Source organism: Scyliorhinus torazame, chromosome 2 (assembly GCF_047496885.1).
Source record: "Scyliorhinus torazame isolate Kashiwa2021f chromosome 2, sScyTor2.1, whole genome shotgun sequence".
Lineage (NCBI taxonomy): Eukaryota > Metazoa > Chordata > Chondrichthyes > Carcharhiniformes > Scyliorhinidae > Scyliorhinus > Scyliorhinus torazame.
In genome coordinates, this window is record NC_092708.1 from 400521393 (window position 1) to 400548960 (window position 27568).

At 64.4% G+C, this 27568-nt stretch overlaps 2 protein-coding genes across 5 annotated transcripts in view; both read right to left on the minus strand.

Annotated features, from left to right (window-relative positions):
• Positions 1 to 15493, minus strand: part of LOC140385642 (serine/threonine-protein kinase Nek9-like) — a 61241-nt gene extending 45748 nt beyond the window's left edge. The window contains exons 1-2 of the mRNA XM_072467997.1: positions 15296 to 15493; positions 431 to 486 (exon numbers count right to left, since the gene is read on the minus strand). Of these exons, the coding sequence (XP_072324098.1) occupies positions 431 to 439 (9 nt within the window). The 5' untranslated portion in view covers positions 440 to 486; positions 15296 to 15493. The remainder of the gene's footprint in view (positions 1 to 430; positions 487 to 15295) is intronic.
• The window catches only part of tgfb3 (transforming growth factor, beta 3), a 288773-nt gene that overhangs the window by 144254 nt on the left and 116951 nt on the right, over positions 1 to 27568 (minus strand). The window lies entirely within an intron of this gene.

Genomic DNA, 27568 nt, shown 5'->3' on the forward strand with positions numbered 1-27568 from the left:
GAGTGTGAGAGTGAGTGAGTGAGTGAGTGAGTGAGTGAGTGAGTGAGTGTGAGTGAGTGTGAGTGAGTGAGTGAGTGAGTGTGAGTGAGAGTGAGTGTGAGTGAGTGAGTGTGAGTGAATGAGTGAGTGGGTGGGTGAGTGAGTGAGTGTGAGAGTGAGTGAGTGAGTGTGAGTGAGTGAGTGAGTGAATGAGTGAGTGGGTGAGTGAGTGAGTGTGAGAGTGAGTGTGTGAGTGAGTGTGAGTGAGTGAGTGAGTGAGTGTGTGTGAGTGAGTGTGTGAGTGTGAGTGAGTGTGTGAGTGTGAGTGAGTGAGTGAGTGAGTGTGAGTGAGAGTGTGAGTGAGTGTGAGTGTGAGTGAGTGTGAGTGGGTGAGTGTGAGTGTTTCTCACTGGGTTTAGTGTGTGGATGTCCCTCCCTCTCGCTGACTTACCTGCTCCATGAACAGTTTGCTGCTCTGCTGCAGGACCTTGTCGTACAGATTCCCCCCTGAAAGGAAAGGAAATGCATTTATTCCACAGGCAGCTGGACACCTGGAAGCTGTTTGCAGCCAGGGAAGCGCTGTGAGGTGTTCTTGCTGCAATACAGGACACAGCAGCTAATTTATACAGTAAGAAGCCTCACAACATATATGTGTTTCTGAAACCCACCTCCTGATGTAGGAGCAGCGCTCCGAAAGCTAGTGATTTGAAACAAACCTGTTGGACTTTTGTGTGGGAAAGAGGGGTTTCTTTTCATGGGACACTGGCGTCAGTTTTGGGACAGGGGGACCTATACCGTTGGGATGGTCTCCACCTGAACCGAGCTGGGACCAGTGTTCTGGCGAAAAGAGTAAATAGGGTGGTCAATAGGACTTTAAACTAGAGATTTACAGGGATGGTGCAGGCGGGAGGGATTCAGATTTCTGGATAACTGGGGCTCTTTCTGAGGAAGGTGGGACCTCTACAGACAGGATGGTCTACATCTGAACCTGAGGGGCACAAATATCCTGGGGGGGAGATTTGTTAGTGCTCTTTGGGGGGGTTTAAACTAATGCAGCAGGGGCATGGGAACCTGGATTGTAGTATTAGGGTAAGGGAGAATGAGAGTATAGAGGTCAGGAGCACAGATTTGACGTCGCAGGAGGGGGCCAGTGTTCAGGTAGGTGGTTTGAAGTGTGTCTACTTCAATGCCAGGAGTATACGAAACAAGGTAGGGGAACTGGCAGCATGGGTTGGTACCTGGGACTTCGATGTTGTGGCCATTTCGGAGACATGGATAGAGCAGGGACAGGAATGGATATTGCAGGTTCCGGGGTTTAGGTGTTTTAGTAAGCTCAGAGAAGGAGGCAAAAGAGGGGGAGGTGTGGCGCTGCTAGTCAAGAGCAGTATTACGGTGGCGGAGAGGATGCTAGATGGGAACTCTTCTTCCGAGGTAGTATGGGCTGAAGTTAGAAACAGGAAAGGAGAGGTCACCATGTTGGGAGTTTTTTATAGGCCTCCTAATAGTTCTAGGGATGTAGAGGAAAGGATGGCGAGGATGATCCTGGGTATGAGCGAAAGTAACAGGGTAGTTATTATGGGAGACTTTAACTTTCCAAATATTGACTGGAAAAGATATAGTTTGAGTACATTAGATGGGTCGTTTTTTGTACAGTGTGTGCAGGAGGGTTTCCTGAAACAATATGTTGACAGGCCAACAAGAGGCAAGGCCACGTTGGATTTGGTTTTGGGTAATGAACCAGGCCAGGTGTTGGATTTGGAGGTAGGAGAGCACTTTGGGGACAGTGACCACAATTCGGTGACGTTTACGTTAATGATGGAAAGGGATAAGTATACACCGCAGGGCAAGAGTTATAGCTGGGGGAAGGGCAATTATGATGCCATGAGACGTGACTTGGGGGGGATAAGGTGGAGAAGTAGGCTGCAAGTGTTGGGCACACTGGATAAGTGGGGCTTGTTCAAGGATCAGCTACTGCGTGTTCTTGATAAGTATGTACCGGTCAGGCAGGGAGGAAGGCGTCGAGCGAGGGAACCGTGGTTTACCAAGGAAGTGGAATCTCTTGTTAAGAGGAAGAAGGAGGCCTATGTGAAGATGAGGTGTGAAGTTTCGGTTGGGGCGATGGATAGTTACAAGGTAGCGAGGAAGGATCTAAAGAGAGAGCTAAGACGAGCAAGGAGGGGACATGAGAAGTATTTGGCAGGAAGGATCAAGGAAAGCCCAAAAGCTTTCTATAGGTATGTCAGGAATAAGCGAATGACTAGGGAAAGAGTAGGACCAGTCAAGGACAGGGATGGGAAATTGTGTGTGGAGTCTGAAGAGATAGGCGAGATACTAAATGAATATTTTTCGTCAGTATTCACTCAGGAAAAAGATAATGTTGTGGAGGAGAATGCTGAGCCCCAGGCTAATAGAATAGATGGCATTGAGGTACGTAGGGAAGAGGTGTTGGCAATTCTGGACAGGCTGAAAATAGATAATTCCCCGGGACCTGATGGGATTTATCCTAGGATTCTCTGGGAGGCCAGGGAAGAGATTGCTGGACCTTTGGCTTTGATTTTTATGTCATCATTGGCTACAGGAATAGTGCCAGAGGACTGGAGGACAGCAAATGTGGTCCCTTTGTTCAAAAAGGGGAGCAGAGACAACCCCGGTAACTATAGACCGGTATGCCTCACGTCTGTAGTGGGTAAAGTCTTGGAGGGGATTATAAGAGACAAGATTTATAATCATCTAGATAGGAATAATATGATCAGGGATAGTCAGCATGGCTTTGTGAAGGGTAGGTCATGCCTCACAAATCTTATTGAATTCTTTGAGAAGGTGACTGAACAGGTAGATGAGGGTAGAGCAGTTGATGTGGTGTATATGGATTTCAGCAAAGCGTTTGATAAGGTTCCCCACGGCAGGCTATTGCAGAAAATAGGGAGGCTGGGGATTGAGGGTGATTTAGAGATGTGGATCAGAAATTGGCTAGCTGAAAGAAGACAGAGAGTGGTGGTTGATGGGAAATGTTCAGAATGGAGTACAGTCACAAGTGGAGTACCACAAGGATCTGTTCTGGGGCCGTTGCTGTTTGTCATTTTTATCAATGACCTCGAGGAAGGCGCAGTAGGGTGGGTGAGTAAATTTGCAGACGATACTAAAGTCGGTGGTGTTGTCGATAGTGCGGAAGGATGTAGCAGGTTACAGAGGGATATAGATAAGCTGCAGAGCTGGGCTGAGAGGTGGCAAATGGAGTTTAATGTAGAGAAGTGTGAGGTGATTCACTTTGGAAGGAATAACAGAAATGCGGAATATTTGGCTAATGGTGAAGTTCTTGAAAGTGTGGATGAGCAGAGGGATCTAGGTGTCCATGTACATAGATCCCTGAAAGTTGCCACCCAGGTTGATAGGGTTGTGAAGAAGGCCTATGGAGTGTTGGCCTTTATTGGTAGAGGGATTGAGTTCCGGAGTCAGGAGGTCATGTTGCAGCTGTACAGAACTCTGGTACGGCCGCATTTGGAGTATTGCGTACAGTTCTGGTCACCGCATTATAGGAAGGACGTGGAGGCTTTGGAGCGGGTGCAGAGGAGATTTACCAGGATGTTGCCTGGTATGGAGGGAAAATCTTATGAGGAAAGGCTGATGGACTTGAGGTTGTTTTCGTTGGAGAGAAGAAGGTTAAGAGGAGACTTAATAGAGGCATACAAAATGATCAGGGGGTTAGATAGGGTGGACAGTGAGAGCCTTCTCCCGCGGATGGAAATGGCTAGCACGAGGGGACATAACTTTAAATTGAGGGGTAATAGATATAGGACAGAGGTCAGAGGTAGGTTCTTTACGCAAAGAGTAGTGAGGCCGTGGAATGCCCTACCTGCTACAGTAGTGAACTCGCCAACATTGAGGGCATTTAAAAGTTTATTGGATAAACATATGGATGATAATGGCATAGTGTAGGTTAGATGGCTTTTGTTTCGGTGCAACATCGTGGGCCGAAGGGCCTGTACTGCGCTGTATCGTTCTATGTTCTATTGGGGGGGGAAGGGAAAGTCAGAGAACCAAGAGGTGAAGTAATCAGTGGGAAACGTAGCTGCTTAGGAATACAAAAAAGCACGAAAAGACAGAACTCAGGAGAGGTTACGATAGTCCCCATCCCACAAAATATGACACAGTGTATGGAAAGGTTCAGTAAACCAAAGTCCACCACACTAAGAAAACAAAAAGGGACGGTCAATAGAGAATTAAAGGTGCTATATTTAAATGCGCGCAGTGTACGGAACAAGGTAGATGAGCTTGTGGCCCAGATTGTGACTGGCAGGTATGATGTGGTAGGCATCACAGAGACGTGGTTGCAGGGGGTTCAGGACTGGCATTTAAACATCCAGGGATTCACAACCTATCGAAAAGACAGAGAGGTGGGCAGAGGGGGCGGGGTTGCCTTGTTAATTAGGAATGAAATTAAATCAAAAGCACTAAACGACATAGGGTCAGATGATGTGGAGTCTGTGTGGGTAGAGTTGAGGAACCACAAAGGCAAAAAAAACCACAATGGGAGTTATGTACAGGCCTCCTAACAGTGGTCAGGACCAGGGGCACAAAATGCACCACGAAATAGAAAGTGCATGTCAGAAAGGCAAGGTCACAGTGATCATGGGGGACTTCAATATGCAGGTGGACTGGGTAAATAATGCTGCCAGTGGACCCAAGGAAAGGGAATTCATTGAATGTTTACAGGAGGGCTTTTTGGAACAGCTTGTGATGGAGCCCACGAGGGAACAGGCCATTCTGGACTTAGTGTTATGTAATGAGCCAGACTTGATTAAAGATCTTAAAGTAAGGGAACACTTAGGAGGCAGTGATCATAATATGGTAGAATTCAATCTCCAATTTGAAAGAAAGAAGGTAGAATCAGATGTAAAGGTGTTACAGTTAAATAAAGGTAACTACAGGGGCATGAGGGAGGAACTGACGAAAATCGACTGGGAGCAGAGCCTAGTGGGAAAGACAGTAGAACAGCAATGGCAGGAGTTTCTGGGAGTAATTGAGGACACAGTACAGAGGTTCATCCCAAAGAAAAGAAAGGTTATCAGAGGGGGGATTAGGCAGCCATGGCTGACAAAGGAAGTTAGGGAATGCATCAAAGCAAAAGAGAAAGCCTATAATGTGGCAAAGAGTAGTGGGAAGTCAGAAGATTGGGAAGGCTACAAAAACAAACAGAGGATAACAAAGAGAGAAATAAGGAAAGAGAGAATCAAATATGAAGGTAGGCTAGCCAGTAACATTAGGAATAACATTAAATACATTAAAAACAAATGGGAGGCAAAAGTAGACATTGGGCCGCTCCAAAATGACGCTGGTAATCTCGTGATGGGAGACAAGGAAATAGCTGAGGAACTAAATAAGTACTTTGCGTCAGTCTTCACAGTAGAAGACACGAGTAATATCTCAACAATTCAGGAGTGTCAGGGGGCAGAGTTGAATATGGTAGCCATCACAAAGGAGAAAGTGCTAGAGAAACTAAGAGGTCTAAAAATTGATAAATCTCCGGGCCCAGATGGGCTACATCCTAGAGTTCTAAAGGAGATAGCTGAAGAAATAGTGGAGGCGTTAGTTATGATCTTTCAAAAGTCACTGGAGTCAGGGAAAGTCCCAGAGGATTGGAAAATCGCTGTTGTAACCCCCCTGTTCAAGAAAGGAACAAGGAAAAAGATGGAAAATTATAGGCCAATTAGCCTAACCTTGGTTGTTGGCAAGATTCTAGAATCCATTGTTAAGGATGAGATTTCTAAATTCTTGGAAGTGCAGGGTCGGATTAGGACAAGTCAGCATGGATTTAGTAAGGGGAGGTCGTGCCTGACAAACCTGTTAGAGTTCTTTGAAGGGATAACAAATAGGTTAGACCAAGGAGAGCCAATGGATGTTATCTATCTTGACTTCCAAAAGGCCCTTGATAAGGTGCCTCACGGGAGACTGCTGAGTAAAATAAGGGCCCATGGTATTCGAGGCAAGGTACTAACATGGATTGACGATTGGCTGTCAGGCAGAAGGCAGAGAGATGGGATAAAAGGTTCTTTTTCGGAATGGCAACCGGTGGCGAGTGGTGTCCCGCAGGGTTCAGTTTTGGGGCCACAGCTGTTCTCTTTATATATTAACGATCTAGATGACGGGACTGGGGGCGTTCTGGCTAAGTTTGCCGATGATACAAAGATAGGTGGAGGGGCAGGTAGTATGGAGGAGGTGGGGAGGCTGCAGAAAGATTTAGACAGTTTAGGAGAGTGGTCCAAGAAATGGCTGATGAAATTCAACGTGGGCAAGTGCGAGGTCTTGCACTTTGGAAAAAAGAATAGAGGCATGGACTATTTTCTAAACGGTGATAAAATTCATAATGCTGAAATGCAAAGGGACTTGGGAGTCCTAGTCCAGGATTCTCTAAAGGTAAACTTGCAGGTTGAGTCCGTAATTAAGAAAGCAAATGCAATGTTGTCATTCATCTCAAGAGGCTTGGAATATAAAAGCAGGGATGTACTTCTGAAGCTTTATAAAGCATTAGTTGGGCCCCATTTAGAATACTGTGAGCAATTTTGGGCCCCACACCTCAGGAAGGACATACTGGCACTGGAGCGGGTCCAGCGGAGATTCACACGGATGATCCCAGGAATGGTAGGCCTAACATACGATGAACGTCTGAGGATCCTGGGATTATATTCATTGGAGTTTAGGAGGTTGAGGGGAGATCTAATAGAAACTTACAAGATAATGAATGGCTTAGATAGGGTGGATGTAGGGAAGTTGTTTCCATTAGCAGGGGAGACTAGGACCCGGGGGCACAGCCTTAGAATAAAAGGGAGTCACTTTAGAACAGAGATGAGGAGAAATGTCTTCAGCCAGAGAGTGGTGGGTCTGTGGAATTCATTGCCACAGAGGGCGGTGGAGGCCGGGACATTGAGTGTCTTTAAGACAGAAGTTGATAAATTCTTGATTTCTCGAGGAATTAAGGGCTATGGAGAGAGAGCGGTAAATGGAGTTGAAATCAGCCATGATTGAATGGTGGAGTGGACTCGATGGGCCGAATGCCCTTACTTCCGCTCCAATGTCTTATGGTCTTGTGAGACTTCTTACTGTGCTCACCCCAGTCCAGACCCCAGCCCAACGCCGGCATCTCCACATCAGGAGCAAATTTATACAACAGCAAGATCTCCCAATCTGATCAAACCAATAACGTCTTCTGACATTAATTCCCAGTAAACTGACAGCACAGCCTCCCCCTTACTGACAGCACAGCCTCCCCCTTACTGACAGCACAGCCCCCCCCCCCCCACTGACAGCACAGCCTCCCCCTCACTGACAGCACAGCCCCCCCCACTGACAGCACAGCCTCCCCCTTACTGACAGCACAGCCCCCCCCCTGACAGCAGCCCCCCCCCCTACTGACAGCACAGCCCCCCCCCCTACTGACAGCACAGCTCCCCCCCTACTGACAGCACAGCCCACCCCCCCTACTGACAGCACAGCCCCCCCCCCCCTACTGACAGCACAGCCCCCCCCACTGACAGCACAGCCTCCCCCTTACTGACAGCACAGCCCCCCCCCTGACAGCAGCCCCCCCCCTACTGACAGCACAGCCCCCCCCCCTACTGACAGCACAGCTCCCCCCCTACTGACAGCACAGCCCACCCCCCCTACTGACAGCACAGCCCCCCCCCCCCTACTGACAGCACAGCTCCCCCCCTACTGACAGCACAGCCCCCCCCCCCTACTGACAGCACAGCCCCCCCCCTACTGACAGCACAGCCCCCTCACTGACAGCACAGCCCCACCCCCCCACTGACAGCACAGCCCCGCCCCCCCACTACTGACAGCACAGCCCTGCCCCCCCACTGACAGCACAGCCCCGCCCCCCCACTGACAGCACAGCCCCGCCCCCCCACTGACAGCACAGCCCCGCCCCCCCACTACTGACAGCACAGCCCCGCCCCCCCACTACTGACAGCACAGCCCCGCCCCCCCACTACTGACAGCACAGCCCCGCCCCCCCACTGACAGCACAGCCCCGCCCCCCCACTGACAGCACAGCCCCCCCACTGACAGCACAGCCCCCCCCCACTGACAGCACAGCCCCCCCCCCCCCCTACTGACAGCACAGCCCCCCCCCTACTGACAGCACAGCCCCCCCCCCTACTGACAGCACAGCCCCCCCCCCCTACTGACAGCACAGCCCCCCCCCCCTACTGACAGCACAGCCCCCCCCCCCTACTGACAGCACAGCCCCCCCCCCTACTGACAGCACAGCCCCCCCTGACAGCACAGCCCCCCTCTACTGACAGCACAGCCCCCCTCTACTGACAGCACAGCCCCCCTCTACTGACAGCACAGCCCCCCTCTACTGACAGCACAGCCCCCCTCTACTGACAGCACAGCCCCCCCCCCACTGACAGCACAGCCCCCCCCCCCTACTGACAGCCGCCCCCCCCTACTGACAGCACAGCCCCCCCCCTACTGACAGCACAGCCCCCTCACTGACAGCACAGCCCCACCCCCCCACTGACAGCACAGCCCTGCCCCCCCACTGACAGCACAGCCCCGCCCCCCCACTGACAGCACAGCCCCGCCCCCCCACTGACAGCACAGCCCCGCCCCCCCACTGACAGCACAGCCCCGCCCCCCCACTACTGACAGCACAGCCCCCCCCCACTACTGACAGCACAGCCCCGCCCCCCCACTACTGACAGCACAGCCCCGCCCCCCCACTGACAGCACAGCCCCGCCCCCCCACTGACAGCACAGCCCCCCCACTGACAGCACAGCCCCCCCCCACTGACAGCACAGCCCCCCCCCTACTGACAGCACAGCCCCCCCCCTACTGACAGCACAGCCCCCCCCCCTACTGACAGCACAGCCCCCCCCCTACTGACAGCACAGCCCCCCCCCTACTGACAGCACAGCCCCCCCTGACAGCACAGCCCCCCTCTACTGACAGCACAGCCCCCCTCTACTGACAGCACAGCCCCCCTCTACTGACAGCACAGCCCCCCTCTACTGACAGCACAGCCCCCCCCCCACTGACAGCACAGCCCCCCCCCCCTACTGACAGCACAGCCCCCCCCTACTGACAGCACAGCCCCGCCCCGCCCCCCCACTGACAGCACAGCCCCCCCCACTGACAGCACAGCCCCGCCCCCTACTGACAGCACAGCCCCGCCCCGCCCCCCCCACTGACAGCACAGCCCCCCCCACTGACAGCACAGCCCCGCCCCCCCACTGACAGCACAGCCCCGCCCCCCCACTGACAGCACAGCCCCCCATACTGACAGCACAGCCCCCCCCCTACTGACAGCACAGCCCCCCTCCCTTACTGACTGCACAGCCCCACCCCCCCACTGACAGCACAGCCCCGCCCCCCCACTGACAGCACAGCCCCCCCCCCTACTGACAGCACAGCCCCCTCTACTGACAGCACAGCCCCCCCCCTACTGACAGCACAGCCCCCCTCTACTGACAGCACAGCCCCGCCCCCCCACTGACAGCACAGCCCCCCCCTACTGACAGCGCAGCCCCCCCCCCTACTGACAGCGCAGCCCCCCCCCCCTACTGACAGCGCAGCCCCCCCCCTACTGACAGCACAGCCCCCCCCCTACTGACAGCACAGCCCCGCCCCGCCCCCCCACTGACAGCACAGCCCCCCCCCCTACTGACAGCACAGCCCCCCCCCCTACTGACAGCACAGCCCCCCCCCCTACTGACAGCACAGCCCCCCCCCCCTGACAGCACAGCCCCCCCCCTGACAGCACAGCCCCCCCCTACTGACAGCAGAGCCCCGCCCCCCCTACTGACAGCACAGCCCCGCCCCGCCCCCCCTACTGACAGCACAGCCCCCCCCTCCCTACTGACAGCACAGCCCCCCTCCCCCGACTGACAGCACAGCCCCCCCCCCGACTAACAGCACAGCCCCCCCCACTGACAGCACAGCCCCCCCCTCCCCCCACTGACAGCACAGCCCCCCCCCACTGACAGCACAGCCCCCCCCCACTGCACAACCCCCCCCAACTGCACAGCCCCCCCACTGACAGCACAGCCCCCCCCGACAGCACAGCCCCCCCTCACTGACAGCACAGCCCCCCCCTCACTGACAGCACAGCCCCCCCCCCTCACTGACAGCACAGCCCCCCCCACTACTGACAGCACAGCCCCCCCCACTACTGACAGCACAGCCCCCCCCCCCTACTGACAGCACAGCCCCCCCCACTACTGACAGCACAGCCCCCCCCCCACTACTGACAGCACAGCCCCCCCCCCACTACTGACAGCACAGCCCCCCCCCCTACTGACAGCACAGCCCCCCCCCCCACTACTGACAGCACAGCCCCCCCCCCACTACTGACAGCACAGCCCCCTCCCCCTACTGACAGCACAGCCCCCCCGTGCTGACAGCACAGCCCCCCCCCTTGCTGACAGCACAGCCCCCCCCCCCTACTGACAGCACAGCCCCCCCCCTCGCTGACAGCACAGCCCCCCCCTTGCTGACAGCACAGCCCCCCGACAGCACAGCCCCCCCTACTGACAGCACAGCCCGCCCCCCTCGCTGACAGCACAGCCCCCCCTCGCTGACAGCACAGCCCCCCCTCGCTGACAGCACAGCCCCCCCTCGCTGACAGCACAGCCCCTCCCCCTCGCTGACAGCACAGCCCCCCGTACTGACAGCACAGCCCCCCCCTCGCTGACAGCACAGCCCCCCCCCCTCGCTGACAGCGCAGCCCCCCCCCTCGCTGACAGCACAGCCCCCCCCCTCGCTGACAGCACAGCCCCCCCCCCTTACTGACAGCACAGCCCCCCCCTCTTACTGACAGCACAGCCCCCCCTCTTACTGACAGCACAGCCCCCCCCCCCCCACTGACAGCACAGCCCCCCCTACTGACAGCACAGCCCTCCCCCCACTACTGACAGCACAGCACAGCCCTCCCCCCACTACTGACAGCACAGCCCCCCCCCCTACTGACAGCAACCCCCCCCCTACTGACAGCACAGCCCCCCCCCTACTGACAGCACAGACCCCCCACTGACAGCACAGCCCCCCCCACTGACAGCACAGCCCCCCTCCCACTACTGACAGCACAGCCCCCCCCCCACTACTGACAGCACAGCCCCCTCCCCCTACTGACAGCACAGCCCCCCCGTGCTGACAGCACAGCCCCCCCCCCCTTGCTGACAGCACAGCCCCCCCCCCTACTGACAGCACAGCCCCCCCCCCTACTGACAGCACAGCCCCCCCCCTCGCTGACAGCACAGCCCCCCCCTTGCTGACAGCACAGCCCCCCGACAGCACAGACCCCCCTACTGACAGCACAGCCCGCCCCCCTCGCTGACAGCACAGCCCCCCCTCGCTGACAGCACAGCCCCCCCTCGCTGACAGCACAGCCCCCCCTCGCTGACAGCACAGCCCCCCCTCGCTGACAGCACAGCCCCCCGTACTGACAGCACAGCCCCCCCCCTCGCTGACAGCACAGCCCCCCCCCTCGCTGACAGCACAGCCCCCCCCCTCGCTGACAGCACAGCCCCCCCCCTCGCTGACAGCACAGCCCCCCCCCTCGCTGACAGCACAGCCCCCCCCCCTTACTGACAGCACAGCCCCCCCCTCTTACTGACAGCACAGCCCCCCCTCTTACTGACAGCACAGCCCCCCCCCCACTGACAGCACAGCCCCCCCTACTGACAGCAACCCCCCCCCTACTGACAGCACAGCCCCCCCCCTACTGACAGCACAGACCCCCACTGACAGCACAGCCCCCCCTACTGACAGCACAGCCCCCCTACTGACAGCACAGCCCCCCCCCTACTGACAGCACAGCCCCCCCCTACTGACAGCACAGCCCCCCCCTACTGACAGCACAGCCCCCCCCCTTGCAGACAGCACAGCCCCCCCCTTGCAGACAGCACAGCCCCCCCCCCTTTGCAGACAGCACAGCCCCCCCTCTACTGACAGCACAGCCCCCCTCTACTGACAGCACAGCCCCCCCCCACTGACAGCACAGCCCCCCCCCCCTACTGACAGCACAGCCCCCCCCCCTACTGACAGCACAGCCCCCCCCCCTACTGACAGCACAGCCCCGCCCCGCCCCGCCCCCCCACTGACAGCACAGCCCCCCCCCACTGACAGCACAGCCCCGCCCCCTACTGACAGCACAGCCCCGCCCCCCCACTGACAGCACAGCCCCGCCCCCCCACTGACAGCACAGCCCCCCATACTGACAGCACAGCCCCCCCCCCTACTGACAGCACAGCCCCCCTCCCTTACTGACAGCACAAGCCCCGCCCCCCCACTGACAGCACAGCCCCGCCCCCCACTGACAGCACAGCCCCCCCCCTACTGACAGCACAGCCCCCTCTACTGACAGCACAGCCCCCCCCCTACTGACAGCACAGCCCCCCTCTACTGACAGCACAGCCCCGCCCCCCCACTGACAGCACAGCCCCCCCCTACTGACAGCGCAGCCCCCCCCCCCCTACTGACAGCGCAGCCCCCCCCCCCCTACTGACAGCGCAGCCCCCCCCCCCCCTACTGACAGCGCAGCCCCCCCCCTACTGACAGCACAAGCCCCCCCCCTACTGACAGCACAGCCCCGCCCCGCCCCCCCACTGACAGCACAGCCCCCCCCCTACTGACAGCACAGCCCCCCCCCCCCCTACTGACAGCACAGCCCCCCCCCCTCTGACAGCACAGCCCCCCCCCTGACAGCACAGCCCCCCCTACTGACAGCACAGCCCCCCCCCTTGCAGACAGCACAGCCCCCCCCCCCCTTGCAGACAGCACAGCCCCCCCCTTTGCAGACAGCACAGCCCCCCCCCCTACTGACAGCACAGCCCCCCCCCCCCCTACTGACAGCACAGCCCCCCCCCCTACTGACAGCACAGCCCCCCCCCCCCTACTGACAGCACAGCCCCCCCCCTACTGACAGCACAGACCCCCCCCCTACTGACAGCACAGACCCCCCCCCTACTGACAGCACAGCCCCCCCACTGACAGCACAGCCCCCCCCCCCTTGCAGACAGCACAGCCCCCCCCTTGCAGACAGCACAGCCCCCCCCCCTTGCAGACAGCACAGCCCCCCCCCCTTGCAGACAGCACAGCCCCCCCACTGACAGCACAGCCCCCCCCCCGACTGACAGCACAGCCCCCCCCCCCCGGCAGCACAGCCCCCCCGACAGCACAAACCCCCCCCCCCGACAGCACAACCCCCCCGACAGCACAACCCCCCCCCCCCCGACAGCACAGCCCCCCCCGACAGCACAACCCCCCCCCCCGACAGCACAGACCCCCCGACAGCACAGCCCCCCCCGACAGCACAGCCCCGCCCCCCCAGTCCCCCCTCCCCATAGTGATGCCCCTCCCCCGCAGTCCCCCCTCCCCGTCCCCCCTCCCACCCAGTCCCTCCCCCCCCAGTCCCTCCCTCCCCCCCCAGTCCCTCCCTCCCCCCCCAGTCCCTCCCTCCCCCCCCAGTCCCTCCCTCCCCCCCAGTCCCTCCCTCCCCCCCAGTCCCTCCCCCCCCCCCCAGTCCCTCCCTCCCCCCAGTCCCTCCCTCCCCCCCCAGTCCCTCCCCCCTCCCCAGTCCCTCCCCCTCCCCAGTCCGCCTCCCCGCAGTCCCTCCCTCCTCCGCAGTCCCTCCCTCCTCCGCAGTCCCTCCCTCCTCCGCAGTCCCTCCCTCCTCCGCAGTCCCTCCTCCCTGCAGTCCCTCCTCCCTGCAGTCCCTCCCTCCTCCGCAGTCCCTCCCTCCTCCGCAGTCCCCCCTCCCCCGCAGTCCCTCCTCCCTGCAGTCCCTCCCCCCTCCGCAGTCCCTCCCTCCTCCGCAGTCCCTCCCCCCTCCGCAGTCCCTCCCCCTCCGCAGTCCCTCCCCCCTCCGCAGTCCCTCCCCCCTCCGCAGTCCCTCCCCCTCCGCAGTCCCTCCCCCCTCCGCAGTCCCTCCCCCCTCCGCAGTCCCCTCCCTCCTCCGCAGTCCCTCCCTCCTCCGCAGTCCCTCCTCCCTGCAGTCCCTCCCCCTCCGCAGTCCCCCCTCTCCGCAGTCCCTCCCTCCTCCGCAGTCCCTCCCTCCTCCGCAGTCCCCTCCCTCCTCCGCAGTCCCTCCTCCCTGCAGTCCTCCTCCCTGCAGTCCCTCCTCCCTGCAGTCCCTCCCTCATCCGCAGTCCCTCCTCCCTGCAGTCCCTCCCTCCTCCGCAGTCCCCCCTCCCCCGCAGTCCCTCCTCCCTGCAGTCCCTCCCCCCTCCGCAGTCCTCCTCCTCCGCAGTCCCTCCCCCTCCGCAGTCCCTCCCTCCCCCGCAGTCCCTCCTCCCTGCAGTCCTCCCCCCTCCGCAATCCCTCCCTCCTCCGCAGTCCCTCCCCCCTCCGCAGTCCCTCCCTCCCCCGCAGTCCCTCCTCCCTGCAGTCCCTCCCCCCTCCGCAGTCCCTCCCTCCTCCGCAGTCCCTCCCCCCTCCGCAGTCCCTCCCCCCTCCGCAGTCCCTCCCCCCTCCGCAGTCCCTCCCCCCTCCGCAGTCCCTCCCCCCTCCGCAGTCCCTCCCCCCTCCGCAGTCCCTCCCTCATCCGCAGTCCCTCCTCCCTGCAGTCCCTCCCCCCTCCGCAGTCCCTCCCTCATCCGCAGTCCCCCTCCCTCCGCAGTCCCCCCTCCCTCCGCAGTCCCTCCCCCCTCCGCAGTCCCCCCTCCCTCCGCAGTCCCTCCCTCCTCCGCAGTCCCCCCTCCCTCCGCAGTCCCCCCTCCCTCCGCAGTCCCTCCCTCATCCGCAGTCCCCCTCCCTCCGCAGTCCCCCCTCCCTCCGCAGTCCCTCCCTCCTCCGCAGTCCCTCCTCCCTGCAGTCCCTCCCCCCTCCGCAGTCCCTCCCTCATCCGCAGTCCCCCTCCCTCCGCAGTCCCTCCTTCCTCCGCAGTCCCTCCCTCCCCCGCAGTCCCTCCTTCCTCCACAGTCCCCCCTCCTCCGCAGTCCCTCCCTCCTCCCAGTCCCTCCCCCTCCCCAGTCCCTTCCCCCTCCGCAGTCCCCCCTCCCCGCAGTCCCTCCCTCCTCCGCAGTCCCCCCTCCCGCAGTCCCTCCTTCCTCCGCAGTCCCTCCCTCCCCGCAGTCCCTCCTTCCTCCGCAGTCCCCCCCTCCTCCGCAGTCCCTCACTCCTCCCAGTCCCTCCCCCTCCCCAGTCCCTTCCCCCTCCGCAGTCCCCCCTCCCCGCAGTCCCTCCCTCTCCGCAGTCCCCCCTCCCCGCAGTTCCTCCCCCCTCCGCAGTCCCCCCTCCCCCGCAGTCCCCCCTCCCCCGCAGTCCCCCCTCCGCAGTCCCTCCCTCCTCCGCAGTTCCCCCTCCCCCACTCACCATTGCAGTATTCCACCTCAATCAGGAGTTTGTTGCCATCCAGGAAGTGGTTGTAATAGGCGATGATGTTGTGGTGCTGAAGCACTGACAGGATGAGAATCTCGTTCTGGGTGTCTCGTTGCTCCTTCTCGGACAGCCGAGCCAGATCGATCTCTTTCCACACCACCAGAGAGTTGTCCTGTCACAAGATGGTCCAAGATTTCTGTTAACCAGGGCATGCAATGTGACCAGTGGGTCTCACCCCCACAACCCAAGGATGTGCAGGGCAGGCGGATTGGCCACAATAAACTGCCCGTTAATTGGATAAAGAATAATTGGGTACTCAAAATTTATTGATAAAGAGGAAACTGGACAAGAATTCCCAACTATTTTTCAATTTGTAAACTGTGAGGAAAGGATTTTCCAGGTGTGACTCCGCTGACAAATAGGCATCGTTTATATTGAAACCAATGTTACTATGAACACAGAATAATACAGCACAGAACAGGCCCTTCGGCCCATCCAGTCTGCACCGACGCATGAAAGGCCCTGACCTGCCCACTGAATCCCATTGGCCAGCACTGGGCCCACAGCCTCGAACGTTCTGACGGCCAAGGGCTCATCCAGGTACTTTTTACAGGATGTGAGGCAACCCGCCTCCCCCCCCCTCCCAGGCAGCGTGTCCCAGACCCGCATCTCCCCCCCCCTCCCAGGCAGCGTGTCCCAGACCCGCATCTCCCCCCCCCCTCCCAGACAGAGCGTCCCAGACCCGCATCTCCCCCCCTCCCAGACAGAGCGTCCCAGACCCGCCTCTCCCCCCCTCCCAGACAGAGCGTCCCAGACCCGCCTCTCCCCCCCTCCCAGACAGAGCGTCCCAGACCCGCCTCTCCCCCCCGCTCCCAGACAGAGCGTCCCAGACCCGCATCTCCCACCCTCCCAGACAGAGCGTCCAGACCCGCCTCTCCCCCCCTCCCAGACAGAGCGTCCCAGACCCGCCTCTCCCCCCCGCTCCCAGACAGAGCGTCCCAGACCCGCATCTCCCACCCTCCCAGACAGAGCGTCCCAGACCCGCATCTCCCACCCTCCCAGACAGAGCGTCCCAGACCCGCATCTCCCCCCCCTCACAGACAGAGCGTCCCAGACCCGCATCTCCCACCCTCCCAGACAGAGCGTCCCAGACCCGCATCTCCCCCCCCTCACAGACAGAGCGTCCCAGACCCGCCTCTCCCCCCCCTCACAGACAGAGCGTCCCAGACCCGCCTCTCCCCCCTCCCAGACAGTGTGTCCCAGACCCGCCTCCCCCCCCTCCCAGACAGAGCGTCCCAGACCCGCATCTCCCCCCTCCCAGGCAGTGTGTCCCAGACCCGCCTCTCCCCCCTCCCAGGCAGTGTCCCACAGACCCGCCTCCCCCCCCCCTCCCAGGCAGCGTGTCCCAGACCCGCCTCTCCCCCCCTCCCAGACAGTGTGTTCCAGACCCGCCTCTCCCCCCCTCCCAGACAGCGTGTCCCAGACCCGCCTCTCCCCCCCTCCCAGACAGTGTGTTCCAGACCCGCCTCTCCCCCCCTCCCAGGCAGTGTATTCCAGACCCGCCTCTCCCCCCTCCCAGGCAGCGTGTCCCAGACCCGCCTCCCCCCCCTCCCAGACAGTGTGTCCCAGACCCGCATCTCCCACCCTCCCAGGCAGCGTGTCCCAGACCCGCATCTCCCACCCTCCCAGGCAGCGTGTCCCAGACCCGCCTCTCCCCCCCCTCCCAGGCAACGTGTCCCAGACCCGCCTCCCCCCCCTCCCAGGCAGCGTGTCCCAGACCCGCCTCCCCCCCCTCCCAGACAGAGCGTCCCAGACCCGCATCTCCCACCCTCCCAGACAGTGTGTCCCAGACCCGCCTCTCCCCCCCTCCCAGGCAGCGTGTCCCAGACCCGCCTCTCCCCCCTCCCACACAGTGTGTCCCAGACCCGCCTCCCCCCCCTCCCAGACAGAGCGTCCCAGACCCCCATCTCCCACCCTCCCAGGCAGCGTGTCCCAGACCCGCCTCTCCACCCCCTCCCAGACAGTGTGTCCCAGACCCGCCTCTCCCCCCCCCTCCAGGCAGCGTGTCCCAGACCCGCCTCTCCACCCCCTCCCAGACAGTGTGTCCCAGACCCGCCTCCCCCCCCTCCCAGGCAGTGTGTCCCAGACCCGCCTCCCCCCCCTCCCAGACAGCGTGTCCCAGACCCGCCTCCCCCCCCTCACAGACAGCGTGTTCCCGACCCGCCTCTCCCCCCTCCCAGACAGTGTTCCAGACCCGCCTCTCCCCCCCTCCCAGACAGTGTGTTCCAGACCTGCCTCTCCCCCCTCCCAGACAGTGTGTTCCAGACCTGCCTCTCCCCCCCTCCCAGACCGTCTGTCCCAGACCCGCCTCTCCCCCCTCCCAGGCAGAGTGTCCCAGACCCGTCTCTCCCCCCCTCCCAGGCAGAGTGTCCAGACCCGTCTCTCCCCCCCCTCCCAGGCAGAGTGTCCCAGACCAGTCTCTCCCCCCCTCCCAGACAGTGTCCCCCAGACCCGCCTCTCCCCCCCTCCCAGACCGTGTGTCCCAGACCCGCCTCTCCCCCCCTCCCAGGCAGCGTGTCCCAGACCCGCATCTCCCACCCTCCCAGGCAGCGTGTCCCAGACCCGCCTCTCCCCCCCCCTCCCAGGCAGCGTGTCCCAGACCCGCCTCTCCCCCCTCCCAGGCAGTGTGTTCCAGACCCGCCTCTCCCCCCCCCTCCCAGGCAGCGTGTTCCAGACTCGCCTCTCCCCCCCCCAGGCAGTGTGTTCCAGACTCGCCTCTCCCCCCCCCCAGGCAGTGTGTTCCAGACCCGCCTCTCCCCCCCCTCCCAGACAGTGTGTTCCAGACCCGCCTCTCCCCCCCCTCCCAGGCAGCGTGTTCCAGACTCGCCTCTCCCCCCCCCCCAGGCAGTGTGTTCCAGACCCGCCTCTCCCCCCCTCCCAGACAGCGTGTCCCAGACCCGCCTCTCCCCCCCCCTCCCAGGCAGCGCGTTCCAGACCCGCCTCTCCCCCCTCCCAGGCAGTGTGTTCCAGACCCGCCTCTCCCCCCCCTCCCAGACAGCGTGTCCCAGACCCGCCTCTCCCCCCCCTCCCAGGCAGCGCGTTCCAGACCCGCCTCTCCCCCCTCCCAGGCAGTGTGTTCCAGACCCGCCTCTCCCCCCCCTCCCAGACAGTGTGTCCCAGACCCGCCTCTCCCCCCCCTCCCAGGCAGCGTGTTCCAGACCTGCCTCTCCCCCCCCCCCAGACAGTGTTCCAGACCCGCCTCTCCCCCCCTCCCAGACCGTGTGTCCAGACCCGCCTCTCCCCCCCTCCCAGACAGCGTGTTCCAGACCCGCCTCTCCCCCCCTCCCAGACAGTGTTCCAGACCCGCCTCTCCACCCCCCCAGACAGTGTTCCAGACCCACCTCTCCCCCCCCTCCCAGACAGTGTGTTCCAGACCCGCCTCTCCCACCCTCCCAGTGTCCCAGTCCCGCCTCTACCCCCCTCCCAGACAGTGTGTCCCAGACCCGCCTCTCCCCCCCCTCCCAGGCAGCGTGTCCCAGACCCGCCTCTCCACCCCCTCCCAGACAGTGTGTCCCAGACCCCGCCTCCCCCCCCTCCCAGGCAGTGTGTCCCAGACCCGCCTCCCCCCCCCTCCCAGACAGCGTGTCCCAGACCCCGCCTCCCCCCCTCACAGACAGCGTGTTCCCGACCCGCCTCTCCCCCCTCCCAGACAGTGTGTTCCAGACCCGCCTCTCCCCCCCTCCCAGACAGTGTGTTCCAGACCTGCCTCTCCCCCCTCCCAGACAGTGTGTTCCAGACCTGCCTCTCCCCCCCTCCCAGACCGTCTGTCCCAGACCCGCCTCTCCCCCCTCCCAGGCAGAGTGTCCCAGACCCGTCTCTCCCCCCCTCCCAGGCAGAGTGTCCCAGACCCGTCTCTCCCCCCCTCCCAGGCAGAGTGTCCCAGACCCGTCTCTCCCCCCCTCCCAGACAGTGTCCCCCAGACCCGCCTCTCCCCCCCCTCCCAGACCGTGTGTCCCAGACCCGCCTCTCCCCCCCCTCCCAGGCAGCGTGTCCCAGACCCGCATCTCCCACCCTCCCAGGCAGCGTGTCCCAGACCCGCCTCTCCCCCCCCCTCCCAGGCAGCGTGTCCCAGACCCGCCTCTCCCCCCTCCCAGGCAGTGTGTTCCAGACCCGCCTCTCCCCCCCCTCCCAGGCAGCGTGTTCCAGACTCGCCTCTCCCCCCCCCCCAGGCAGTGTGTTCCAGACTCGCCTCTCCCCCCCCCCAGGCAGTGTGTTCCAGACCCGCCTCTCCCCCCCCTCCCAGACAGTGTGTTCCAGACCCGCCTCTCCCCCCCCTCCCAGGCAGCGTGTTCCAGACTCGCCTCTCCCCCCCCCCAGGCAGTGTGTTCCAGACCCGCCTCTCCCCCCCTCCCAGACAGCGTGTCCAGACCCGCCTCTCCCCCCCCCCTCCCAGGCAGCGCGTTCCAGACCCGCCTCTCCCCCCTCCCAGGCAGTGTGTTCCAGACCCGCCTCTCCCCCCCTCCCAGACAGCGTGTCCCAGACCCGCCTCTCCCCCCCCTCCCAGGCAGCGCGTTCCAGACCCGCCTCTCCCCCCTCCCAGGCAGTGTGTTCCAGACCCGCCTCTCCCCCCCTCCCAGACAGTGTGTCCCAGACCCGCCTCTCCCCCCCCCTCCCAGGCAGCGTGTTCCAGACCTGCCTCTCCCCCCCTCCCAGACAGTGTTCCAGACCCGCCTCTCCCCCCCTCCCAGACCGTGTGTCCCAGACCCGCCTCTCCCCCCCTCCCAGACAGCGTGTTCCAGACCCCGCCTCTCCCCCCCTCCCAGACAGTGTTCCAGACCCGCCTCTCCACCCCCCCAGACAGTGTTCCAGACCCACCTCTCCCCCCCCTCCCAGACAGTGTGTTCCAGACCCGCCTCTCCCACCCTCCCAGTGTCCCAGTCCCGCCTCTACCCCCCTCCCAGGCAGTGTGTTCCAGACCCGCCTCTCCCCCCCTCCCAGACAGCGTGTCCCAGACCCGCCTCTCCCCCCCTCCCAGACCCGCCTCTCCCCCCCTCCCAGACAGCGTGTTCCAGACCCGCCTCTCCCCCCCTCCCAGACCGTGTGTCCCAGACCCGCCTCTCCCCCCCTCCCAGACAGTGTGTCCCAGACCCGCCTCTCCCCCCCTCCCAGACAGTGTGTCCCAGACCCGCCTCTCCCCCCCTCCCAGACAGTGTGTCCCAGACCCGCCTCTCCCCCCCCTCCCAGACAGTGTGTCCCAGACCCGCATCTCCCACCCTCCCAGGCAGCGTGTCCCAGACCCGCCTCTCCCCCCCTCCCAGGCAGCGTGTCCCAGACCCGCCTCTCCCCCCTCCCAGACAGTGTGTCCCAGACCCGCCTCCCCCCCCTCCCAGACAGAGCGTCCCAGACCCGCATCTCCCACCCTCCCAGGCAGCGTGTCCCAGACCCGCCTCTCCCCCCTCCCAGGCAGTGTGTTCCAGACCCGCCTCTCCCCCCTCCCAGACAGCGTGTCCCAGACCCGCCTCTCCCCCCCTCCCAGGCAGCGCGTTCCAGACCCGCCTCTCCCCCCTCCCAGGCAGTGTGTTCCAGACCCGCCTCTCCCCCCCTCCCAGACAGTGTGTCCCAGACCCGCCTCTCCCCCCCCTCCCAGGCAGCGTGTTCCAGACCTGCCTCTCCCCCCCTCCCAGACAGTGTTCCAGACCCGCCTCTCCCCCCCTCCCAGACCGTGTGTCCCAGACCCGCCTCTCCCCCCCCTCCCAGACAGCGTGTTCCAGACCCGCCTCTCCCCCCCTCCCAGACAGTGTTCCAGACCCGCCTCTCCACCCCCCCAGACAGTGTTCCAGACCCACCTCTCCCCCCCCTCCCAGACAGTGTGTTCCAGACCCGCCTCTCCCACCCTCCCAGTGTCCCAGTCCCGCCTCTACCCCCCTCCCAGACAGCGTGTCCCAGACCCGCCTCTCCCCCCCTCCCAGACCCGCCTCTCCCCCCCTCCCAGACAGCGTGTTCCAGACCCGCCTCTCCCCCCCTCCCAGACCGTGTGTCCCAGACCCGCCTCTCCCCCCCTCCCAGACAGTGTGTCCCAGACCCGCCTCTCCCCCCCTCCCAGACAGTGTGTCCCAGACCCGCCTCTCCCCCCCTCCCAGACAGTGTGTCCCAGACCCGCCTCTCCCCCCCCTCCCAGACAGTGTGTCCCAGACCCGCATCTCCCACCCTCCCAGGCAGCGTGTCCCAGACCCGCCTCTCCCCCCCTCCCAGGCAGCGTGTCCCAGACCCGCCTCTCCCCCCTCCCAGACAGTGTGTCCCAGACCCGCCTCCCCCCCCTCCCAGACAGAGCGTCCCAGACCCGCATCTCCCACCCTCCCAGGCAGCGTGTCCCAGACCCGCCTCTCCCCCCCCTCCCAGGCAGCGTGTTCCAGACCCGCCTCTCCCCCCCTCCCAGACAGTGTGTCCCAGACCCGCCTCCCCCCACTCCCAGGCAGCGTGTCCCAGACCCGCCTCTCCCCCCCTTCCCAGGCAGCGTGTTCCAGACCCGCCTCTCCCCCCTCCCAGACAGCGTGTCCCAGACCCGCCTCCCCCCCCTCCCAGGCAGCGTGTTCCAGACCCGCCTCTCCCCCCCTCCCAGACAGTGTTCCAGACCCGCCTCTCCCCCCCTCCCAGACAGTGTGTTCCAGACCTGCCTCTCCCCCCCTCCCAGACAGTGTGTTCAAGACCTGCCTCTCCCCCCCTCCCAGACCGTCTGTCCCAGACCCGCCTCTCCCCCCCTCCCAGACCGTCTGTCCCAGACCCGCCTCTCCCCCCCTCCCAGGCAGCGTGTCCCAGACCCGCCTCTCCCCCCCTCCCAGACAGTATGTCCCAGACCCGCCTCTCCCCCCCTCCCAGACAGTGTGTTCCAGACCCGCCTCTCCCCCCCCTCCCAGACAGTGTGTTCCAGACCCGCCTCTCCCCCCCCTCCCAGGCAGCGTGTTCCAGACCCGCCTCTCCCCCCCTCCCAGACAGCGTGTCCCAGGCCCGCCTCTCCCCCCCCCTCCCAGGCAGCGCGTTCCAGACCCGCCTCTCCCCCCTCCCAGGCAGTGTGTTCCAGACCCGCCTCTCCCCCCCTCCCAGACAGCGTGTCCCAGACCCGCCTCTTCCCCCCCCCCCAGGCAGCGCGTTCCAGACCCGCCTCTCCCCCCTCCCAGGCAGTGTGTTCCAGACCCGCCTCTCCCCCCCCTCCCAGACAGTGTGTCCCAGACCCGCCTCTCCCCCCCCCTCCCAGGCAGCGTGTTCCAGACCTGCCTCTCCCCCCCTCCCAGACAGTGTTCCAGACCCGCCTCTCCCCCCCTCCCAGACCGTGTGTCCCAGACCCGCCTCTCCCCCCCTCCCAGACAGCGTGTTCCAGACCCGCCTCTCCCCCCCTCCCAGACAGTGTTCCAGACCCACCTCTCCCACCCTCCCAGACAGTGTCCCAGTCCCGCCTCTACCCCCCTCCCAGGCAGTGTGTTCCAGACCCGCCTCTCCCCCCCTCCCAGACCGTGTGTCCCAGACCCGCCTCTCCCCCCCTCCCAGACAGTGTGTCCCAGACCCGCCTCTCCCCCCCTCCCAGACAGTGTGTCCCAGACCCGCCTCTCCCCCCCTCCAAGACCGTGTCCCACAGACACGCCTCTCCCCCCCTCCCAGGCAGCGTGTCCCAGACCCGCATCTCCCACCCTCCCAGGCAGCGTGTCCCAGACCCGCCTCTCCCCCCCCTCCCAGGCAGCGTGTCCCAGACCCGCCTCTCCCCCCTCCCAGGCAGTGTGTTCCAGACCCGCCTCTCCCCCCCTCCCAGACAGTGTGTTCCAGACCCGCCTCTCCCCCCTCCCAGACAGTGTGTTCCAGACCTGCCTCTCCCCCCCTCCCAGACAGTGTGTTCCAGACCTGCCTCTCCCCCCCTCCCAGACCGTCTGTCCCAGACCCGCCTCTCCCCCCCTCCCAGACCGTCTGTCCCAGACCCGCCTCTCCCCCCCTCCCAGGCAGCGTGTCCCAGACCCGCCTCTCCCCCCCTCCCAGACAGTATGTCCCAGACCCGCCTCTCCCCCCCTCCCAGACAGTGTGTCCCAGACCCGCCTCTCCCCCCCTCCCAGACCGTGTGTCCCAGACCCGCCTCTCCCCCCCTCCCAGGCAGCGTGTCCCAGACCCGCCTCCCCCCCCCTCCCAGGCAGCGTGTTCCAGACCCGCCTCTCCCCCCCTCCCAGACAGTGTTCCAGACCCGCCTCTCCCCCCCTCCCAGACAGTGTGTTCCAGACCTGCCTCTCCCCCCCTCCCAGACAGTGTGTTCAAGACCTGCCTCTCCCCCCCTCCCAGACCGTCTGTCCCAGACCCGCCTCTCCCCCCCTCCCAGACCGTCTGTCCCAGACCCGCCTCTCCCCCCCTCCCAGGCAGCGTGTCCCAGACCCGCCTCTCCCCCCCTCCCAGACAGTATGTCCCAGACCCGCCTCTCCCCCCCTCCCAGACAGTGTGTCCCAGACCCGCCTCTCCCCCCCTCCCAGACCGTGTGTCCCAGACCCGCCTCTCCCCCCCTCCCAGGCAGCGTGTCCCAGACCCGCATCTCCCACCCTCCCAGGCAGCGTGTCCCAGACCCGCCTCTCCCCCCCCTCCCAGGCAGCGTGTCCCAGACCCGCCTCTCCCCCCTCCCAGGCAGTGTGTTCCAGACCCGCCTCTCCCCCCCTCCCAGACAGTGTGTTCCAGACCCGCCTCTCCCCCCCCTCCCAGACAGTGTGTTCCAGACCCGCCTCTCCCCCCCCCTCCCAGACAGTGTGTTCCAGACCCGCCTCTCCCCCCCCTCCCAGGCAGCGTGTTCCAGACCCGCCTCTCCCCCCCTCCCAGACAGCGTGTCCCAGGCCCGCCTCTCCCCCCCCCTCCCAGGCAGCGCATTCCAGACCCGCCTCTCCCCCCTCCCAGGCAGTGTGTTCCAGACCCGCCTCTCCCCCCCTCCCAGACAGCGTGTCCCAGACCCGCCTCTCCCCCCCCCCCCCAGGCAGCGCGTTCCAGACCCGCCTCTCCCCCCTCCCAGGCAGTGTGTTCCAGACCCGCCTCTCCCCCCCTCCAGACAGTGTGTCCCAGACCCGCCTCTCCCCCCCCCTCCCAGGCAGCGTGTTCCAGACCTGCCTCTCCCCCCCTCCAGACCGTGTGTCCCAGACCCGCCTCTCCCCCCCTCCCAGACAGCGTGTTCCAGACCCGCCTCTCCCCCCCTCCCAGACAGTGTTCCAGACCCACCTCTCCCACCCTCCCAGACAGTGTCCCAGTCCCGCCTCTACCCCCCTCCCAGGCAGTGTGTTCCAGACCCGCCTCTCCCCCCCTCCCAGACCGTGTGTCCCAGACCCGCCTCTCCCCCCCTCCCAGACAGTGTGTCCCAGACCCGCCTCTCCCCCCCTCCCAGACAGTGTGTCCCAGACCCGCCTCTCCCCCCCTCCCAGACCGTGTCCCACAGACACGCCTCTCCCCCCCCCTCCCAGGCAGCGTGTCCCAGACCCGCATCTCCCACCCTCCCAGGCAGCGTGTCCCAGACCCGCCTCTCCCCCCCTCCCAGGCAGCGTGTCCCAGACCCGCCTCTCCCCCCTCCCAGGCAGTGTGTTCCAGACCCGCCTCTCCCCCCCTCCCAGACAGTGTGTTCCAGACCCGCCTCTCCCCCCCTCCCAGACAGTGTGTTCCAGACCTGCCTCTCCCCCCCTCCCAGACAGTGTGTTCCAGACCTGCCTCTCCCCCCCCTCCCAGACCGTCTGTCCAGACCCGCCTCTCCCCCCCTCCCAGACCGTCTGTCCCAGACCCGCCTCTCCCCCCCTCCCAGGCAGCGTGTCCCAGACCCGCCTCTCCCCCCCTCCCAGACAGTATGTCCCAGACCCGCCTCTCCCCCCCTCCCAGACAGTGTGTCCCAGACCCGCCTCTCCCCCCCTCCCAGACCGTGTGTCCCAGACCCGCCTCTCCCCCCCTCCCAGGCAGCGTGTCCCAGACCCGCCTCTCCCACCCTCCCAGGCAGCGTGTCCCAGACCCGCCTCTCCCCCCCCTCCCAGGCAGCGTGCCCCAGACCCGCCTCCCCCCCCTCCCAGGCAGTGTGTTCCAGACCCGCCTCTCCCCCCCTCCCAGACAGTGTGTTCCAGACCCGCCTCTCCCCCCCCTCCCAGACAGTGTGTTCCAGACCCGCCTCTCCCCCCCCTCCCAGACAGTGTGTTCCAGACCCGCCTCTCCCCCCCCTCCCAGGCAGCGTGTTCCAGACCCGCCTCTCCCCCCCTCCCAGACAGCGTGTCCCAGACCCGCCTCTCCCCCCCCTCCCAGGCAGCGCGTTCCAGACCCGCCTCTCCCCCCTCCCAGGCAGTGTGTTCCAGACCCGCCTCTCCCCCCCTCCCAGACAGCGTGTCCCAGACCCGCCTCTCCCCCCCCTCCCAGGCAGCGCGTTCCAGACCCGCCTCTCCCCCCTCCAGGCAGTGTGTTCCAGACCCGCCTCTCCCCCCCTCCCAGACAGTGTGTCCCAGACCCGCCTCTCCCCCCCCCTCCCAGGCAGCGGGTTCCAGACCTGCCTCTCCCCCCTCCCAGACAGTGTTCCAGACCCGCCTCTCCCCCCCTCCCAGACAGTGTTCCAGACCCGCCTCTCCCCCCCTCCCAGACCGTGTGTCCCAGACCCGCCTCTCCCCCCCTCCCAGACAGCGTGTTCCAGACCCGCCTCTCCCCCCCTCCCAGACAGTGTTCCAGACCCACCTCTCCCACCCTCCCAGACAGTGTCCCAGTCCCGCCTCTACCCCCCTCCCAGGCAGTGTGTTCCAGACCCGCCTCTCCCCCCCCTCCCAGACCGTGTGTCCCAGACCCGCCTCTCCCCCCCTCCCAGACAGTGTGTCCCAGACCCGCCTCTCCCCCCCCTCCCAGGACAGTGTGTCCCAGACCCGCCTCTCCCCCCCTCCCAGACCGTGTGTCCCAGACACGCCTCTCCCCCCCTCCCAGGCAGCGTGTCCCAGACCCGCATCTCCCACCCTCCCAGGCAGCGTGTCCCAGACCCGCCTCTCCCCCCCCTCCCAGGCAGCGTGTCCCAGACCCGCCTCTCCCCCCTCCCAGGCAGTGTGTTCCAGACCCGCCTCTCCCCCCCCTCCCAGACAGTGTGTTCCAGACCCGCCTCTCCCCCCCTCCCAGACAGTGTGTTCCAGACCTGCCTCTCCCCCCCTCCCAGACCGTGTGTCCCAGACCCGCCTCTCCCCCCTCCCAGACAGTGTGTTCCAGACCCGCCTCTCCCCCCTCCCAGACAACGTGTTCCAGACCCGCCTCTCCCCCCCTCCCAGTCAGTGTTCCAGACCCGCCTCTCCCCCCCCCCAGACAGTGTTCCAGACCCACCTCTCCCCCCCCTCCCAGACAGTGTGTCCCAGACCCGCCTCTCCCCCCCCTCCCAGGCAGCGTGTCCCAGACCCGCCTCTCCACCCCCTCCCAGACAGTGTGTCCCAGACCCGCCTCCCCCCCCTCCCAGGCAGTGTGTCCCAGACCCGCCTCCCCCCCCCTCCCAGACAGCGTGTCCCAGACCCGCCTCCCCCCCCTCACAGACAGCGTGTTCCCGACCCGCCTCTCCCCCCTCCCAGACAGTGTTCCAGACCCGCCTCTCCCCCCCTCCCAGACAGTGTGTTCCAGACCTGCCTCTCCCCCCTCCCAGACAGTGTGTTCCAGACCTGCCTCTCCCCCCCCTCCCAGACCGTCTGTCCCAGACCCGCCTCTCCCCCCTCCCAGGCAGAGTGTCCCAGACCCGTCTCTCCCCCCCTCCCAGGCAGAGTGTCCCAGACCCGTCTCTCCCCCCCTCCCAGGCAGAGTGTCCCAGACCAGTCTCTCCCCCCCTCCCAGACAGTGTCCCCCAGACCCGCCTCTCCCCCCCTCCCAGACCGTGTGTCCCAGACCCGCCTCTCCCCCCCTCCCAGGCAGCGTGTCCCAGACCCGCATCTCCCACCCTCCCAGGCAGCGTGTCCCAGACCCGCCTCTTCCCCCCCCCCCTCCCAGGCAGCGTGTCCCAGACCCGCCTCTCCCCCCTCCCAGGCAGTGTGTTCCAGACCCGCCTCTCCCCCCCTCCCAGGCAGCGTGTTCCAGACTCGCCTCTCCCCCCCCCCCAGGCAGTGTGTTCCAGACTCGCCTCTCCCCCCCCCCAGGCAGTGTGTTCCAGACCCGCCTCTCCCCCCCCTCCCAGACAGTGTGTTCCAGACTCGCCTCTCCCCCCCCCCAGGCAGTTTGTTCCAGACCCGCCTCTCCCCCCCCTCCCAGACAGCGTGTCCCAGACCCGCCTCTCCCCCCCCC